The 14,980-nt window shown below is 42.4% G+C and overlaps 1 protein-coding gene across 1 annotated transcript in view; it reads right to left on the reverse strand.

Moving 5' to 3' along the window:
- LOC132825905 (transient receptor potential cation channel subfamily M member 6-like) overlaps positions 1 to 14,980 on the reverse strand; it is a 160,000-nt gene that overhangs the window by 132,454 nt on the left and 12,566 nt on the right. Inside the window, exon 3 of the mRNA XM_060841531.1 lies at positions 7,101 to 7,139. Within this exon, the coding sequence (XP_060697514.1) occupies positions 7,101 to 7,139 (39 nt within the window). The remainder of the gene's footprint in view (positions 1 to 7,100; positions 7,140 to 14,980) is intronic.

The raw sequence follows: 14,980 nt of genomic DNA on the forward strand, positions 1-14,980 counted from the left end.
GAACATCATTGCAAAAATCTTCTTTAATTGCCTCCTCCCACATGCTGAAAAATTCTTCCCAGAGTCACAATATGGATTCTGTCACAGAGTCATAGAGTTGTACAGAAACAGACCCTTCGGTCCAACTCATCCATGCTGACCAGTAATCCTAAATTAATTTCTTCCCATCAGCCAGCACTTGGATCATATCCCTCTAAACCCTTCCCATTCATATACTCATCCAGATGCCTTTTAAATATTGTAATTGTACCAGCCTCCACCACTTCCTCTTGCAGCTCATTCCATAAACGCACCATTGGCTGTGTGAAAAAGTTGCCCTCGTGGTCCCTTTTATATCTTTCCCCTCCCACCTTAAACTTATGCCTTCTAGTTCTGGACTCCCTTACCTTGGGAAAAAGACCTTGGCTATTCACCATATCCATGCCCCTCATGATTTTATAAATATCCATCAGACCACCCTTCAGCTTCCAACACTCAAGAGAAAATAGCCCCAGCCTATTTAGCCCCTCCCTGTGGCTCAAATCCTCCAACCAAGGCAACATTCTTGTAAATCGTATGCATGCTTCCAAGTTTAATAACATTTATCAAGAGGCTCAATGCACATGACCGTCACACCGTGAAAAATGCAGAGAGAAACAGCAACCTCTGTACATGATTGTTTTGACCTGAAAAAAGCCTTCCAATCTGTAAACTGTGTTGGATTTTGGAGGATTAACCTAACATTTGTTTTCCCACAGAAGTCCATCACCAACTCTTGCTGCCGCAAGATAACATGCAAACCCTAATCCTCATTAATGGATCCTGTGCAGACCCAAACATGTGAAGATTGAGGTCAAGCAAGCCTATGTTTTCATACCAACGACCTTCTCCAAATTCCCGTTGCAAAAAGTTCCATACCATATCCCTGAAACTTTCACTGGTGTGGGGCTAATATACAGAAGGAGCAGGAAACTATTCAATCTTCATTGCCTTCAATCCATAACCTATACCACCCAACCTCTGCTGTCAAGCTGCTGTATACAGATGGTCTTAATTATGTGCAATTCCTGTTACAATCCAAGTTGAGAGCCATTAGACAAGTAGATCAATTCCTATAAATTGGGAGCCTCCTCTCAATGTGTTGCTGGAAAAGCGCAGCAGGTCAGGCAGCATCCAAGGACCAGGAGAGTCGACGTTTCGGGCATGAGCCCTTCTTCAGGAATGAGAGCTCATGCCCGAAATGTCGACTCTCCTGCTCCTTGGATGCTGCCTGACCTGCTGCGCTTTTCCAGCAACACATTTTCAGCTCTGATCTCCAGCATTTGCAGTCCTTACTTTCTCCTAGCCTCCTCTCAATGACGGGAGACATCATGGATGAAATTCAACATCCTATCCAGTGAGGCAGCATAGTTTTCGGTCACCTGAGGAACCGAGAGCTTAATGACAAAGACTTCAAGTCAAAAATAACTGAGACCCATAGAAAGAGTGAGAATGAGCAACTGAAATAAATTAATATTGGTAAAGAAATAGTGCTTGGAAATGACAACTTCCCATGACCATTGACCTAAATCCCAGACAGCTGACTGAGATGTCTATGGAGATACTGAATGCATGAGTGAACATCTTTTCTAATCCTACTATTTAAGAAAGGAAGAAGATAGAAAATCGGGAACTCCAGCCCTGTTATCCTCACATCAGTGGTCAGGAAAACATGAGAATCAGTTTTAACGGAGGTGATAATCAGACATTTAGAAACGACTGATTGGACTGGGCATTTGGGTTTATGAAAGAAAAATCATTCTTGAAAAACCATAGGAGTTTTTTGAAGATGTTATTAGCAAAATAGGTAAGGGGACCACTCAATGTGCTATGTTTGGATTTTCAGAAGATAATCGATAAATTCCCACAAGATAGTTACTAAACAAAGCCAGAGCACATGCATTAAGTAAGAACATGAAAAGATAATTAACGGATATTAAGAAAACAAACAGCATGAATGAACTGGTAAATCTCAGGTTACCAACTTGTGATGGGGAGCATTTCTTAAGAATTAGTACTTGGGGCTCCAGTTGTTCAGAATCGATATCAGTGATTTAAGGGAACTAAATGTAACATTTCCAAATTTAGAGATGACACGAAACCACGTGGGAATGTGTGTTGTTATGCAAATGCAAAGAGACTTCAAAGAGCTTTGGACTGGCAGAACAGGCAAGCCATGGCAAATGGAATATAACATGGATAAATGTGAGATGGTAGATGGAACCAAGGTGCAGAATATTTATCAAATGTTGAGAGATTGGAAAGTAATGATGTCCAAAGGAACCCGGATGTCCTTATTCATAAGTCACTGAATGTTAATATGCAGGTGCAGCAAGCAATTAGCAAAGTAAATGGTGTCTTAGCTTTTATTGCAGTGGATTTGAGTACAAGAATAAATATGTTTTACTTGAAATGTACAGAACACTGGTAAGAGTGCACCTGGAGTATTGTGTGTAGTTCTGGTCTCCTTGTCGAAGGAAGAATATACTTGCGATAGAGAGAGTGCAGCAGAGACTCACTAGACTAATTTCTTGGATTGTAGATTTCTTCTATGATAAAACGTTAAGGAAATCAGACCTGCATTGTGTATAGTTAAGAAAAATGAGATGGGATCACATAAATGTACAAAGTTCCTAAACTAGTAAACAGAGTAGATATAGAAAGAATGTTTCCCCTGGCCGCAGAGTCTAGGATGAAGAGACATAGTCTCAGAATTAGGGAAGCCATTTATGACTCCGATTGGGAAGAATCACTTCACTCACAGGATAGTGAATCATTTGATACAGACAGAGAGCAGGAATATAGTGCTGAGAAACTGTGATCTAGAATGGTGGAGTTGCACTTAAAAGCTGCAGAAAATTGAGGGTTGTTGCCAGGATTTCTAAATCAAAGACTGCTGTAGGTACACTAGAATATTGGCTAAGCTTTAAGCTAACAAGATTTTATGGTAAGATTTTATTGTACTTAGTGAGAAGCAGAACGGCTTTGGTAATTGTTAGTTTTTTTTCCCCAGAGAAGTAGGATTGATATCTGACAGGCATGCAACAATTAAGCAAGATTAGGTTAATAGTGTTTGCAAAACTGACTGAAAGGTTGGCAAACAATTACAAATTAAGGAAATTAAACCTGTTGGACTATAAACTGGTGCTGTGTGATTTTTAACTTTGTACACCCCAGTCCAGCACCGGCATCTCCATATCATGACAAATTAAGGTGGTAACTTTGAACTTTTTATCATGGAGGAGAATGTTGAATATTTATACCTTGAAAATGAATATAAAAATGAAGATGTGCCTGCAGCTGAGCAGGAGGACAGCTTAATATTTTAGTTAACTAAATATTTCTTTAGATTTAGCCAATATGGAACCTATGAGCATGAAAGAAGAGACATAAGAATTGACTATTATATACTTTGACTGGATACCACTTGAAAATGATAACACAGTTTAAGTAGACCGCCTAATGGACAAGGTAACAGATTGGAGGGAGGAGGGGGTTTGGCAGGAGAAGAATGAGATTTAGAAACTAAAAGCAAAAGTAGGCCATTGAGCCCTTTGAGCCTGCTTCACTATTCAATCTGATCACAGCTGATCCTTTACCTCATTGTCATATTCCTCCTTTCTCTCCATATCCTCGATGTCTTTAAAATCTAAACATTTATCGATCTTTCTTGAATATGTTTAGTGACTTGTCCACCATAGTCTTCTGAGGTGGGGAAGGGAAATGGGAAAGCATTTTCCTGCATCCAGTCTGTCCAGCTCTGTTTGAATGGGATAAAGTTCTCCTCTCATAAAGACGTAAAGCATGGAAACTGACCCTTCGGTCCAACTCACTCATGCCAACCAGATATCCTAAATAAATTTTGTCTCGTTTGCCAGCACTTGACCCATATCCCTCTAAACACTTCTTACTCATTTGCCCATCCAAATGCATTTTAATTGCTAAGACTGTACCAGTCTCCACCACTTCCTCTGGCAACTCATTCCATTTGGGGCAACACGGTGGCTCAGTGGTTAGCACTGCCGCCTCACAGCACCAGGGACCTGGGTTCATTCCTGTCTGTCTGTGTGGAGTTTGCACATTCTCCCCTTGTCTGCGTGGGTTTCCTCCGGGTGCTCCAGTTTCCTCCCACAATCCAAAGATGTGCAGGTCAGGTGAATTGGCCATGCTAAATTGTCCAAAGTGTTAGGTGCATTAGTCAGGGGTAAATATAGCGTAGGGGAATGGTCTGGGTGAGTTTCTCTTCGGAGGGGCGGTGTGGATTTGTTGGGTCAAAAGAGCCTGTTTCCACACTGTAGAGAATCTAATCTAATACACGTACCACCCTCTGCATGAAGAAGTTGCCCCTTAGATCACTTTTATGTCTTTCCCCTCTCTCCCTAAACCTGCACCCTCTAGCTCTGGGTGTCCCCACCCCACGGAAAAAACCTCATCATTTTATAAACCCCTATAAAGTCACCCCTCAACTTCCGATGCTCCAGGGAAAACAGCTCTAGCCTATTCAGCCTCTCCCTACAGCTCAAACCCTTCAACCCTAGCAACATCCTTGTAAATCTTCCAAGTTACACAACATCCTACTTATCTTTCTAAACTCTACTGAAATCAGATCCAGTCAAATGAACCTCTCATCTTGTGACAGTCCGGCCATCCCAGGTGAACCTCTGCTGCACTCTCTATGGCAAATATATCCTTTATTAGTTGGAGACATCAAAACTACAAGCAATGCTCCAGGGGTGGTCTCACCAAGGTCTTTTAAAGCTTAATTATAATGGAATTGTTTTGATATAAAAATGTTATTAGTCATCATATTGGTGACTATGGTAAAAATGAAAACACATCACAAGGGTGTTTTTCATTTCTTTGTGGGAGCAGGTGCTGCTTAAGCCTAGTGACCTAGTTTATATGTTGAAAGGCTTTGTTACTTTGGTTTCTGAAATTGAATTTTACTTGAATTCACTGGGGAGAAGAGTGGTAAATATACACAGTTTGGCAAACCATAGAGACATCAGATAATTACAAATCAAAAGCTAACTTGTGGTCACTTGAAAAAATCAGAGTAAATAGGTGAGAAACATGAGAGATGCTTTGACTTAATGAGAAAAATCAAGAGACATGACACTTAGAGATATTAGATAAAGGACAAGCTATTCATGTGGCTTCCCAAAGTTAAGGAAATCTTTGGAAGCTAGTGGTAGTTAATTTATTTTTTTTTACCAGGTAACCATAACATACTGGAGCAGAAGTAAACCATTCAGCCCATCAAGTCTGCTCCTTGATTCAATGATATCATGGCTGATCTGATAATCTTTGGCTCAACTTTCCTGCTTTTTCCATGTCACCCTTGATTCCCTTACTGATTAAGAATATGTCTGTCTCAGCCTTGAATATCCTTAATGATCCACCCTTGACATTCCTTTGTAGTAAAGAATTCCACAGATTCACTAGTCTCTAAGAGAAAAAATTCCTTCTCACCTATGCCTCAAATGTGTAGCCCATTATTCTGAGATTACGCCCACTGGTCCTAGAATCTCCTACAAGAGGAGTCATTCTGCATCTACCCTGTCAAGTCCCCTATGTTTCAACAAGATGGCCTCTCATTCTTCTAAACTCCAATGAGTACAGGCCCAACCTACTCAACATCTGTTCATAAGACAGTCCGTCCAAATCTGGTTTGAGCCCAGTGAACCTTCTCTCAGGCCATATTTGTTACATTTTCACAAAGAAGGGTGGAGTTCAGTGATAGTCTTTGCATTGGAGTTTATCACTGAATTCAGTTAAATTATAACCAGCAGGCAAGACTCATTGATGCTTGGAAAATCTGTTTAGATACTTTGTCAGCTTTGGTCTTGTGTAGCTTGCAGCTGTTTGAAAGAAAGATAAAAACAGACCTACAGATGAAATAAAGTAAACATGAGATCTACCTGTGATTGGAAGAAAATCAGGAGACTTATTAAGCTGGAAGCTGAAAGAAGAAATCTATAGTAATTCTTATATTAAAAGGCATCTAGAGATCTGGAAAAATTCAGCTTCATTGAGGTTAAAGGAATAGTAGTGAGTTATAGGAAACCAAGGATGTTTTCTGATGTCTCAAATGACTGTGCATGAGGCCTGTACTTGAGTTGTGGATTCCAATGCGGTATGATCATTTAAAAAATATTGGACGGTTGATTAACCAAAAACCATTGGAAGGACCACTTGAAACTTTGTACCTTGAATCGCTGAAACAGTAAAACGAATTGAAGTACATTTTCAAGAGCTGCGTTATTTCTTTGAATTGGGTCCAGTGAAAAGGTGAATGAGCATTCAGGTATAAGGGAATACTTGGAGTAAAGTAAAATGTAGAACTGAGTTGACAGCATCAGTCTTAGTACAATCTGCAGTACTTAGATAGTAATGCTTTCTTTGCTTTATTCCTCTTTTAATATACAATAAAGTTTGCTGCAAGTAAATCCATAAAATCTTATGGTGTACTTCTGTCAGTTAATTGCTGGATGTTTGGGTGTCTTTGTTAAATATTAATGATACTGTAACACTGCCCCATATAGCACAAAGTATTGGGTCCAATGCTTCCTCCTTTGACTTTTCCATTGCTTTTGCCTCCTATCGAATGTCAATTTGAATATTAGGAAGAAGCCAGAAAGCAGGTCGTTGAATGCGAAGCATTATGAGTTTCTCGTCAAAGCCTCTGGAACATGGTAATGGGACTGGATAACTTCAAAAAACTTTTCTGCATGAAAATTTTATTCATCTTGCAAGGAATTCTTTGAAGTCAGTGGTGGCTACTAACCAGTCCTGCAGATTGCAACAGTTTAGACTCGCACCCCCAGCAGCAGGGACTGACGATATGGCCAAACTGAGATGGGGGTGATCAAAATTATTTAATACGGAAACCTCACTCTGACCCAGCTGACTCCAGCAGAATAAGGAAGAAAGGTCAGTGGTGGAATCACATTCCACCCTCTGTCAGACATGCAAGGGAACAAGAACGCTGAGGATTTGGAGGCTCTTTGCCCGAGATTCAAATTTAACACATTTTTTATAAAATTGTGCTAAATTTAAAAAAATGTATAAAATTGCCTTACCTCACCAGGTTCTGGCAAATCTGACATCCTGGAAGACACCTGCCATAAATAAGAACTTGATTTAACATTTTTTTGCAGTACTCAAACCTATCAAACCAAAACAGTACTCAAACCAAAAAAGCAATTAAAATCAGTGGCAATTGTAAACTGGCTTTCTGCTGCTTCTGTGGTGAATGTGTGTTCAGTGTTCCAGGATAAAATACATTCTAATTAAGCACTATCACATCAAGTGAAAGACCATGTTGCAAAAGTACATCATCCTCTACTATATCTCTCAATGTAATTTGGCACCAACCTCAGATTGGCAATCACTCCCCCAATACCACACTGCCATTTTACACTCTTGAAGTTTGTCTGATTGCTAATGTACTGGTGTATTTATTGTGAATCCAGTGCCAAATAGAGCTGGATTCTAGAAGACCCATTGTAATCAGCAAAAGGAAAGACTTACATCCTACCAGCTTGTATGGAACACAAACTTGGGACCCACAGAATTTGGACAAAAGACATTAGTGAGAGAGAATGGCCATGATGTGGAGGGGCCACCATTGGACTAGGGTGGACAAAGTTAAAAATCACAATACACCAAGTTATAATCTAAATAAATAAGTCCTTCTCAATGAACCTGTTGGACTATAACCTGATGTTGTGTGATTTTTAAACCAGTTCCTAAGGAATAGAACAGATCCAAAAGCCTATTGGGAATTCTGGTTCCGATTCAAATGCATCTGACACCATTTCCATCAGACGCTTAAACTGTTTAAAAGCCATCTGAAAAGTTGCCAGAATAGTATTTAAACACATTGAAATGAAGTCAGTTGAAATTTTCTGTGGCTTTCTCCCAAATCTGTAGGCTACACACCTACTTTGCAACTCAGAAGGAAAAGTCGGTACATAAGAACAGTAATACTTGGAAATGAACATACAGATCATTCTGCCGCTCAGTTTGAGGTATACAAGATGTGTATGCGTGATTTGCCAGTTTGATTGATCTCGGCTATGAAAACCTGACTCCATAGGCTGCAATTTTGAACAAAGCCAGGGGAGACCCATGGCCATCTACTTCCAGACTTTTTTTATGCCATGGTAGTGGTGCTGACATTGGCAGTCATGATTCTCTCCTTCCTCAACAATTCATCACAATTTACCAGGCACAAAATTGTACCCTGGAATGCCAAGCTAGACAAGAGTTTTCTTTTGACAGTGTTTCCACTACATTGTCCATTAAGTTGTTCTGGCAATTACCAAGATAGAAACATAGAATCCCTGCACAATGAGGCCATTTGGCCCACTGTGCCTGCACTAACCCTCCGAACAGCATTCCACCCAGACCAATACTCCCAACCCTATTCCCATAATCCCACATTAGCCATGGTTAATGCTCCTAGCCTGCACATCCCTGGACACTATGGGGCAATTTAACATGGCCAATCCATTTAACCAGCCAGCTTGGTCTTCTGTGACAATGCTGGATATTTCTATTCTATTATATATTTACACAAACTAGTTGTTTTTCTGAAATCTTTGCTACACTCAACATTTGATTCAGTTCACTTAACTAGACACTAATTCTGACTTAAATGTTTGCATTTCAGAAAATTGAGACTTTAAGTGAAACATAGTTTCCCATAGGAATCAATATTAAAGCCAGAGTTAGGTTCCTTAGGACTTTCTCACCCAGAAAAATACATAAAATTTGAAATATTTTTAAATTGTGTTTTCATAAATACATGTAATAATAAATTGCTATACTACATGATATACTAGACTGTACCATATATGTATATGTATACTGCACTCCAGACCGAAATAACTTGCTAAACAAAATTCACAACTAAACATTAAAGAAGTACAATTTTAAAAATACATCTTTACTGTTCTGTATTATTAGATTGACCAGGCCCCATCGAGAGTTTCATGCTGATCAGTGTAGCTGAATGCTCAGGATTACCTGCATTCATGGACATATGTCATTAGATGGAGCCCAGGAATACAATTCCAATTTAGGAAGGAAGCCTAACTCCTTGTCCATGGCCAAAACAAAAGAGATGAGTGTCTGGGATGCAGACAGTACAGTATTGGACACAATGACATTTACAATGACATTGTTTATGTGCACTGTCAATGTCCAATGTTCAGACAAAAATGTCAATGCTAAGCTAAAATTTGTCTACTGTCATGACTGGAATGAGGTCAGCCAGGTGGGTCTTGTAGAATATGAGTTCCCTGCTTGGGGCTGTTAACCTGGTGTGATCAGGGAGTCCTTGCTGACAGCTAGAAACAGGAGCATCAGGGGTTCTTATCGCTCCAAGAACCGGCTCCGTGCTAACTGGGTCAGTGTCATGTACAATGCACATGTGAATAAAGGGTGACTTCTTGGAGTTATTTTAGCCAAAATAATAATCAATGTTAAAATGAAATGTAATTAGGCACAACAAAGTTGAATGAGGACTAGCTGTTCAGCATTTCAGGCAATGAAACTACTCTGAGGATTTTTTAGAACCCATTCGGAAACACGTTTCTCCAGATCAGGCCAGTAGCTGGGATCTATACTCATGGCACATTTGGCTTGCCTCAGAGTGAGTTTTGCTTCTTCCAATCCCATACACAATCCATTTAACACTAAATGTCTTATTGCAGCACCGTGATTTGATGAGTTAACAAACGTTACCAACTTTGCCTCAAACCAGCTTCATACTTCATTGATTTTGTTGAAAGACTAAATTCCCTTCATCATTTGCCACACAGGGTCTGCTCTACTTGGACATGCTTGAAACTCCAGCCTGGATCACCTGATTCCCTTGTGCTCAATGCTTAAAATAATTACAGGCAGCAGACAGGTCTATCCCATAAAAATCCTCAAATGGCCTCAGAAGATTTACTCACAGGGGAGGCCAATGAAGTCACCCAACAAACAGTGTAGAACTGAAATGTTTCCAGTCCTCCAATCATAGCTGGCTCTCTCCCACGCTTGCTGCTGATAGGTGAACCCATCAACAGCAAGCCTAGGAGAGAATCAGCCTGTATTTGGAGAACATATAGAATGGGTATATAGAATTCCTACATATGGAAAGATGCCATTTGGCCCATCAAGACTGCATTGACCCACCAAAGAGCATTCTGTCTAAACCCAGCCCACTACCTATTATTATAATCTCACATATACCATAGCGAAATCACCTGGCCAACACATCCCCGGATATTACAGACAATTTTGTACAGTCAATCCTCTTAACCTGCACAACTTTGGATTGTGAAACTGGAACACCCAGCAGGCATTCCTGCAGACAAGGGGAGAACATGCAAACTCCACATAGACAGTCACACAAGGCTGGAACTGAACCCAGGTTGCTGGCACTGTAAGGCAGCAGTGCTAACCACTGAGTCACCTTGTCACCCATGCAGCAAGCAGTTCAGAAATTCAGTATTGATGCTGTGTGGGTAGCTAGAGGGGTGCAACTGAGGTCTGTGAAAGGGAAATAGGGGAGGGGTGTAAAAGCTGAGGCTGTGTGGGGGAAGGGTACAGGATCTGGGGGCGGGGGGGAGGGGTGCAGGAGAGCAGGACCGATGGGTGGAGGGGTACAGGAGCTGGGCCCAGGTGGGGAGGGGCACAGGAAATGGGGCCGGGTGGGAGAGGGATACAGGAGAAGGAGCCAGGTCAGTGAGGGGTACAGGAGATGGAGCCAGGTCAGTGAGGGGTACAGGAGATGGAGCCAGGTGGGGGAGGCATACAGGAGCTTGGGCCAGATGAGGGAGGGGACAGGAGCTGGGGCCAGGTGGGGAGGGGTACAGGAGATGGGGCCATGTGGGGGAGGGATACAGGAGATGGGGCCAGATGGGGGAGGTGTTCAGGAGATACGGCCAGGTGGGGGTGGGGTACAGGAGCTGGGGCCAGATGGGGAGGGGTGCAGGAGGTGGGGCCAGGTGGGGGAGGAGTACCGGAGCTGGTTCCAGATGGGGGAGGGGTACAGGAGCTGGGGCCAGGTGGGGGAGGTTTACAGCAGCTGGGGCCAGGTGGGCTAGGTTTACAGGAGATGGAGCCAGATGGGGGAGGTGTACAGGAGCTGGGGCCAGATTGGGGAGGGGTACAGGAGCTGAGGCCAGATTGGGGAGGGGTACAGGAGATGGGGCCAGGTGGGGGAGGTGTACAGGAGCTGTGGCCAGATTGGGGAGGGGTACAGGAGCTGTGGCCAGATTGGGGAGGGGTACCGGAAATGGGGCCAGGTGGGGGAAGTTTATAGGAGATGAGGCCAGGTGGGGGTGGGGTACAGAAGCTGGGGCCAGGTGGGGGAGGGGTACAGCAGATGGGGCCAGGTGGGCGAGGTTTACAGGAGATGGCGCTGGGTGGGGAGGGGTACAGGAGCTGGGGCCAGATGGGGGAGGGGTACAGGAGATGGGGCCAGATCGGGGAGGGGTACAGGAGCTGGGGCCAGGTGGGGTGGAGTACAGGAGATGAGGCCAGGTCGGGGAGGGGTACAAGAGCTGGGGCCAGATGGGGAGGGGTACAGGAGCTGGTGCTAGGTGGGGGAAGACTGCAAGAGCTGGGGTTTGAAGGGGAGGAATTTTAAAGAGAGCTTGGGAGGCATAAGAAGGTTCATTTAGGTACCCCTCCATACTTTCTGCTCTGGGGAAAACAACCCCAGTCTATCTAGTCTTCATTGTTGCAACATTCCAGTCCAGGCTGAATATCCTCTGCATCTGCACCCTCTTTACAACAATCACATCCTGCCTGTGATATGGCAGCCAAAGCTGCACACAGTATTGCAGCTGTGACCTAACATTAGATACAACCCCATCATAACCTCCTGCTTTTGTCATTAATGTCCTGACTAATAATATCCCATACGCCTTCTGAACCACCTTATCTAGCTGTCCTATGATTTCAGATATCAATGGATATGCATACCAAGGTCCTTCTGATCCTCTATGTATCCTAGGGTCCTACCATTCATCAGTCCCTCTCCCCTAACCACCACAAAATGCATCACCTCACACTTTGCGGGATTAATTTCCATTTGCCATAACTCTGCCCACCTGACTAGCCTGTCTATGTCATTCTGTCATCTGAAGTTTTCCTCCTCGTTTTTTACCAGACCGCCAAAGTTAGTGATAAAATCTCCTACATTCATATTTGGATCATTAATGGACACAAAGGACTATATACTAAATAGTGCGAGACATAGGCTTCCAGTCTTACAAACCACCGCGGACCATTAACATTCATTTCCTGACATAGAGTTAAGTTTGGATCCAATTTGTGAAATTGGCTTGGATCCCAGAATTCTTGACATGTAAATTATGTTAGAACTTGTCAAAGATCTCATGAGGGCCACGTCAATCGCACTACCCTTATCTACACACCTAGTCACCTCCTAGAAATAATCAAATTTGTTTGATATGATCACCCCCTAATAAAGCCATGCTGACTATACTTACATAACACTATCCTCTCCAAATGCAGCTCAATTCTGTATCTCCGTATGTTTACCAGACATTTCCTTACTGATGTTTATCTTACTGGCATATAGTTCCTTGGTTAATCCCTACAATGCATAATGCTTCAACATTAGCTGTTCTCCTATCCTCTGCCTTCTCTTTTTTGGTTAGAGGAGATTTGAAAATCAATGTTAGGGCCCCTGCAATTTCCTCCCTGCCCTCCCACAGCATCTAGACTTTGGGATTTATCCATTTAAACCTGCTACAACCATTAATACCACTTCCCCTTCAAATGTAATTAATTCAAGTAGTTCACAGTCCCCCTCCCTGATATCCTTACCAACATCATCCTTCTCAAAAGTGAATGCAGACATACCTACATTTTACAGCTGCACATGCAATTTACCACTGATCTCCAATGGGTCCTGCTCTTAGCTGGTCATCCTCCTGCCTCAAATATATTTACAAATTGTCTTTGAATATTCCTTTATTTTATTCACCAGTGTTTTTAATGCCTTTTCTTCACTTTCTTCATTTCCTTTTTAAGCAACGTCCTGGGCTTTCTTTTTGTCTCTGGGATTTCTGGTATTTTTGAGCCTTTAGTATCTACCATAAACTTCCCTTTTATTCCTTACCCAATTCTATACATTCCTCAACATCCAGAGTTCTCGGAACTTCTTCATCCAACTTTTCATCTTTGTAGGAATGTGTTAGCCCTGCATTCCCAATATTTCTTTTTTGAATGACACTCACTGTTCTATGTAAATTTTCTTCCAAGTAGCTGCTCACTGTCCACTTTAGTCAAATCCTGTCTTATTAAAATCTATTCAGAACCTTTATTTCTGGTCCATCTTTATTATTTCCTAAGGCTTCCTTAAATCTGACTGATTCATGTTCATTATTACCAAAATAATCCCTCTCAACCACATTGACCACTTACCTGCCCTCAATAGGTTTAGCACTGCCTTATTCTCTTGTAGAACTTACTGCATACTGGCTTACAAATCTCTCTGAGACATTTTAAGACTTCTACCCCCTCTAAACCTTTCACATTTTGTCTATCCCAGTCAATAGTTGAAATCCCCTACTATTGTCAGTTTATTGACTTTTCATGTCTCCTACATTTATCTGTATATGTCTCCTTCTAGTTCTCTCAGATTATTTGGAGGAACTATAATACATTTTCAACAACATCCATAAGATCATAAGGTAAATGAGCAGAATTAGGCCCATCAGCCCACTGAGTTTGCTCCACCGTTCGATCATGGCTGATATGTTTCTCAACCACTTTCTCCTGCCTTCTCTCCATAACCTTTATTCCCCTTATTAATCAAGAACCTATCTATTTCATTCTTAAATACATGTGAGATATTTGTATCATCCAGAGATGACTGCAGTATAGCTGATGTGTTGCCATTATTTGAGAAAGGTCGTAAGGAAAAGCTAGGGAACTGTAGACCAGTGAGGCTGCCATCAGCAGTAGGTCCATTGTTGGAGGTGATTCTGAGGGACAGGACTTATACGCATTTAAATGGAGTGGTAAGGACAGATTAGAGATCCCCAACATGGCTTTGTGAGTGGGAAATCAAATCTCACTAATTTGATTGAGTTTTTTGAAGTGGCAAAGAAGACGGATGAAGGCAGAGCAGTGCATATTGTCACTTCAGCAAGGTGGTAATAAGATATAGAAGCAGAATTTGGTCATTCAGCCCATTGAGTCTGCCATCAGTGGTAGGTATGTTGTTGGAAGGGATTCTGAGGGATAGGACATACGTGCATTTACATGAAAAGGTAAGGACGGATTAGGGATAGTCACCCACACCCTTCACCTTCTCCAAGACTTTCGTTTCCCCGTCCTCCTACTCCTTATCTTCACCATGGACATCCGGGTCCTGTACATATCCATCCACCACGGCGAAGTCCTCCAAACCCTCAGCTCCTTCCTCTGAAGCTGCCCCAACCAATACCCTTCCACTGACACCCGTGACACCTGGCTGAACTGATCCCCAACCTTAACAACTTCTCCTTTCAATCCTCCCACTCCTCCAAACAAAAGGGGTAGTCATGGGCACCTGCCTGGGCCCTAGCTATGCCTGCCTCTTTGTTGAGTATGTGGAATAGTCCATCTTCTACAGCTACACTGGCATCATCCCCCAACTTTTCATCCAGTACATTGATGATTGTATCGGCGCCACCTCGTGTTCCTACAAAGAGGTTGAACAGTTCAGCAACTTCACTAACAACTTTCCCCCCAACCTCAAGTTCACCTGGACCATCTCGGACACCTCCTTCCCCTTCCTGGACCTCTCCATCTCCATCTCTGGCGACTAACTAATCACAGGCATCTACTACACACCCACCATCTTCCACTGCTACCTCCTGTAAAAATGTTGTCCCTTATTCCCAATTGCTCCACCTCCACCACATCTGTTCCCATGATGATC

Source organism: Hemiscyllium ocellatum, chromosome 2, assembly GCF_020745735.1.
Source record: "Hemiscyllium ocellatum isolate sHemOce1 chromosome 2, sHemOce1.pat.X.cur, whole genome shotgun sequence".
Taxonomy (NCBI): domain Eukaryota; kingdom Metazoa; phylum Chordata; class Chondrichthyes; order Orectolobiformes; family Hemiscylliidae; genus Hemiscyllium; species Hemiscyllium ocellatum.